Consider the following 4,868-nt stretch of genomic DNA (forward strand, 5'->3'; position numbering starts at 1 on the left):
AAATTTAATGAATTTTTAAGTTTCATTTAATTATCAATGTGCTAAGTTAATTTTTTTTTGTTACTTCATAATTGATGAAAATATAATTCTAAAAATAGCCTTAAAATCACCTATTATTTTCTGTATAAGGGATTAAAAGAAACATTTTGACTAATTGAAGGTTAAGCATGCATAACCAAACATCATGATAATCAAAATAAAAAATTTATCAATGCCTTCCGGATGAAAAGTGCAATTATTCCAAGAAAATTTAGTGCGACTTTATGATGCTTATTGAAATAAAAGGTTGAGACCCCCTTGTTGAAAATATATATGACCAAAAAGATATGCTCCTCCATCCCATTTTAACAGTCGCTTTAACTATTTTCACGGTCAGTATAAAAAACAATAAATACAAGATATAATTACTAAACTATTCCTATTTATTTTAGATGCTTCTTGAGAATTGAGCAATATCAAAAAAATATTTTTTTTTTTTAATGTTAAGGGCATAGTTAAAAACAATTGTCAACTTTAATTTTTAATTTCTAAAATGACAATTATTTGGACTAAAACAACCTATATGGTCCTAGCAAGTCACTAGTTTAAATAAATTGTTGAACTCAACGAATTAACAACATAGGTTATACTAATTCCTAAATTTGTGGTGAATCAACTAAAACTTCAGCTGCGTTGACTTTTTGTTGCATGTATCAGTTGGTCAACTGCTGCATTCATTCTTTTCTACTCCATCAATTCATGCAAATTATTAATAAAAGAAAACACTTGCATCAGATTGAAAATTGTAAAAAATTTGACTTTTAAATTCCTCCAGCGTGATATCTACAAGTAAAATTCACAAATTGCGCCACAGGATAATGACTATTTTTTAAAAGATATGATTGAAAAGTGAAGAGTGAAGCTATTTCTACAATATCAACAACCTTCTTATTTTGGATAATGAATAACTATTTACCTTTATCGATTATTTGTATTAACATTGAAGTATCAATTATATATATTATTATTTTATTTTTTTGAAAATCGTGATGTCCGGGCCATCTTGGCGCACCTGAACTAATTTCATGAGATACTTGCCACCTCCCACCAACAACAGATATCAGATAATTATGTCTATCAAAACCGGGACAAATGGAAAGAAATTTCCTGCCAGAAATAATCAATAAAGCTAAAACAGTTATTCATTATCCTTGGTGGGCAATACATATCCTTGCTGAGATAAAGAAGAGCAGGAGTAATACATATCTAAAGTAACAGTTCAAAGAATATAAAATAATAGTAGTAAGAGAACATCATCCAAAATACCTTTAATATTTGTTATCATAAGTTATATGCTTGTCTCCTTTGTTTTGTCTAATCATCTTCTTTGAATAATATCAACCAAATTCAAATAGTTTCTCTTCCTAGTCCTCCCCCTACCCTACCTCTTCCATCACCCTCCCACCCAACCCCCAAACTGTCATATACACATATATCCGAGTGTATAAATACAACTCTGACTTCAGAATTTCATGTAAAACCAAAAACAAGAGTACTCAAAGTCTCAAACTACCAAGAAGAATAGAAAAGAAAGGAAGCTGTTTGTTTTGAAGTTAATACTTGCAATTATAAAGTGGATATGGCTGATGAATTTTTTCAAGCTGGAGTCTATGGAGAAAGCTCGTGGAATAATTCAACAAGAAGTAATTTTAGTTTATCATCACCTTGTGCATCTTCAACTTATGATCCAATTGGACAATATTTTGCATGGCCAAGTGAATTTTTGGACATGAAAAATAGGCTCAGTGATGATTATTCTAGTTCTGATGACTCTATGGTTCTTCAAGAATTACCCAAAAATGATCACAACTTGTCAATGGATTCCACTCTACAAATTTTGGGTATTGGCAATTCTTCTTCACCATCATCAGCATCACCTGATTGGAATCAGTCACTGTAAGAAAATCCTGTTTTTCATCCTTTTTTTTTTATTTTTTATTTTCTCTTAGAAGATGGAAAGGTTATAAAATAGTACTTTCCGTCTCAGTTTATGTGATGGTGTCCGGTTGGGCACATAATTTAAGGAAGACAAGAAAAGTTTTGAAGCTTGTGATCTAAAACTAACCGTAGGCATTTGTGTGACTATAAATCATTCTATTTAGAATAAAATGAGAAGATTAAGTTAAATTATTTCGAAATAAGAAGTATGACATTCCTTTTTAGAAAAAATAAAAGAATGTCTGCACAAATTAGGACGTAAGGGATAGGAGAGAAAGAGTTGGAGATACTTATGTTCTTTTTTGTTGTTTCACTATCAGATATTAGGTATCCACTAGCGCGATTGATTCGGTTTCACGCCGTGTACGATAGGACCTACTAAAAGCAAAAAACATTTTTCTATCAAAAATTTCTTCATTCTCACAGCCCGAAATAAGTGATATGCTTGTTTGTGTTAATCATTTATCTCTGTGGCACGGTTTCTCTTCAAAAACTCAAGGGAGTCAAACTTTACCTGGTATTGATAATTTTGTTTTTATATCCTCCTTGGAATGCAGCCAAGAGGACCTTAATTCAAGCCAGAATTGTCAGCAAGAAAATGGGGTGGATTGTCATAAGTTGAAGAGGAACTTTTCCAGCATAACTGAAGATTCTTCAAGCAACTCCTTTATTAAACCAATGAATCAAGATTTCACTTACTATTCAGATTTGTTGCAAACACTGTTTGATAGTACTGATACTCATCAAGAACAACCTCAACAATCTTTGTTTGCTAACAACAACCAGCCAAACAATTATTCATTATCATCCACAAACCATAGACAAAATTTAAATGATTTTGCACCTCCTCTAGCAAAACAAACACGTCCCAATCAGTTAAGTGAAATCGGTGCAAGTCTTCCAGACATAACCTCTAAGGTAAGTACATTATAGTTTGATGGAATTAATTTATATATATTGATCGTGTATTCCTTTAGTTTTTTTTTTTTTTTTTACAACATATATTTTAACTTGTTATAGTAAGTAATTAACATATTGTTGCTTTTCTTGAAGTGAACATATATATAGTAACAATTCTTGTTACAAATTTTCAGTCTAATATTGAAGAAATCCGAGAGTCAAAATCAAGCTCACTCACTAAGAATAGCATCAGTGAAGAACCAGCATACAAACGGCAAAGGATTGAGACGCCATCATCATTGCCAACTTTTAAGGTATGAAATACATTGCCCCGTTTCAATTTGTATGTCACAGTTTGAGTGGACACAAAGTGGCAAAAAAAAAAAAACATATAATTTTAAAATTTATGATCTTAAATACAGAGAAGGAACTAAGATTTTGATTTTATAAGTTCTGGATTCTAGAAATACTAGATTTTGATTAAATTATTTATACATAAAAACTTATCAGTTTTTAACACAAATACATAATGCCAAACCCGTAAGTTGACTTGTAGCTCCGCCCTGGTTAAATATGATATTTACGTGACTATAAAAGATTATAATTGTGGGTGAAATGGATGTTAAAGTTGAATATTTTTCCAAAGTTAGAAAGGTATTATCTTTTCTCTGAAAGAACTAATAAGGAAATAATGGCATATGAAATGGAACGAAGTATATTTTATCGATTGTAACTGGCAAAAGGAAAAATATAACTTTTTCTTTGGTAAGTAAATGACATCTTTGTTCAAGAAAATGGATGATAATTTTGAGCTTTGTTTTATTAACAGGTCAGAAAAGAGAAGCTGGGGGACCGGATAACTGCCCTCCAACAATTGGTTTCACCTTTTGGGAAGGTAAATATTTGGATTTTCTTCTACTTTTTGGGACATTATTATATATGCTTCTTCTATTTCACAATGATGTTAATCAATTAATTCTTCTGTTTCACAATTGTTGTCTCAGACTGATACAGCTTCAGTTCTTCAAGAAGCTATTGAGTACATCAATTTTCTTCATGATCAAGTCAATGTAAGTCCTTATAATTACTCCACAAAATCATATTTCTTGGTGAAACCAACCAAGAAAGTAGATTTGATGATCAAGATATATATTACTCAAATTCATACTTTTGCTTTATATGATTATTTCAGGTTTTAAGCACCCCATATATGAAGAATGGATCAGTCACTCAACATCAACAGGTAGGGGAACTAATTTCAACTCTTAAGCGATCATCAATTAATGAACAAGAATTTTCTATTTCTCTTCATATTTAATTTGAGCTATTCTCAAGAAGGAGCAAAACAAATATTTTGAATATGCGTTTAAATTATATACATCGTTAGTGTAATTTTTCTTAAAAAGTTATCAAGTTATTTTTTATTCGTTGTATTAGGTAACCTATCTTATTTTCAAAAATCTGCTTCTTATGAAGATTCGCCAGTAAATATATATCTTTTGAGTGATCTAATACTATAAAAAATTTCGATTGACGATTTATATAACTTAAACTCTTTAAGCATTTTGGATATCCTTTTATTGACTTAAATTATATACACTTACATTTTTTAAGCCATCAATGTAAGTTAACATATTATAGCATGATATACATAGCATTTATTATAAGTGATCATCCAATGCTTCTTAAATAGTTTAATCGTATAAATATTTCTTACATCATCAATGCATAAATTTGTAAAGTCATCTTTTTGATTATTGATAGGTCAACGAACAAGAAGGACAAAACCAAGGCTTGAGGAGAGGATTATGTTTAGTACCAATATCAAGTATTTTCCCTGTTGCAGCTGAAACCACAATTTTTGGACACCAATTTTGGGAGGAGCATTCAGATAAACTGCGAGGCGGATTTATAATTTGAAGTTTGCGAATTTTGAATTACATATATTAAATGAATCTTTCAAGACAAATATAAAATCTAAATCGAAATTA

At 30.3% G+C, this 4,868-nt stretch overlaps 1 protein-coding gene across 1 annotated transcript; it reads left to right on the top strand.

Annotated features, from left to right (window-relative positions):
* Positions 1-1,262: 1,262 nt before the first annotated feature.
* On the top strand, positions 1,263-4,868 carry LOC132617645 (transcription factor bHLH112-like). Its single transcript, XM_060332693.1, has 7 exons — positions 1,263-1,935; positions 2,535-2,895; positions 3,072-3,191; positions 3,707-3,772; positions 3,882-3,947; positions 4,070-4,120; positions 4,642-4,868. Exons 1-7 carry the CDS (start codon positions 1,619-1,621, stop codon positions 4,795-4,797), a joined length of 1,137 nt encoding a protein of 378 aa, XP_060188676.1. The 5' UTR covers positions 1,263-1,618; the 3' UTR covers positions 4,798-4,868.

The sequence above is a fragment of the Lycium barbarum genome, chromosome 11 (genome assembly GCF_019175385.1).
Source record: "Lycium barbarum isolate Lr01 chromosome 11, ASM1917538v2, whole genome shotgun sequence".
NCBI lineage: Eukaryota > Viridiplantae > Streptophyta > Magnoliopsida > Solanales > Solanaceae > Lycium > Lycium barbarum.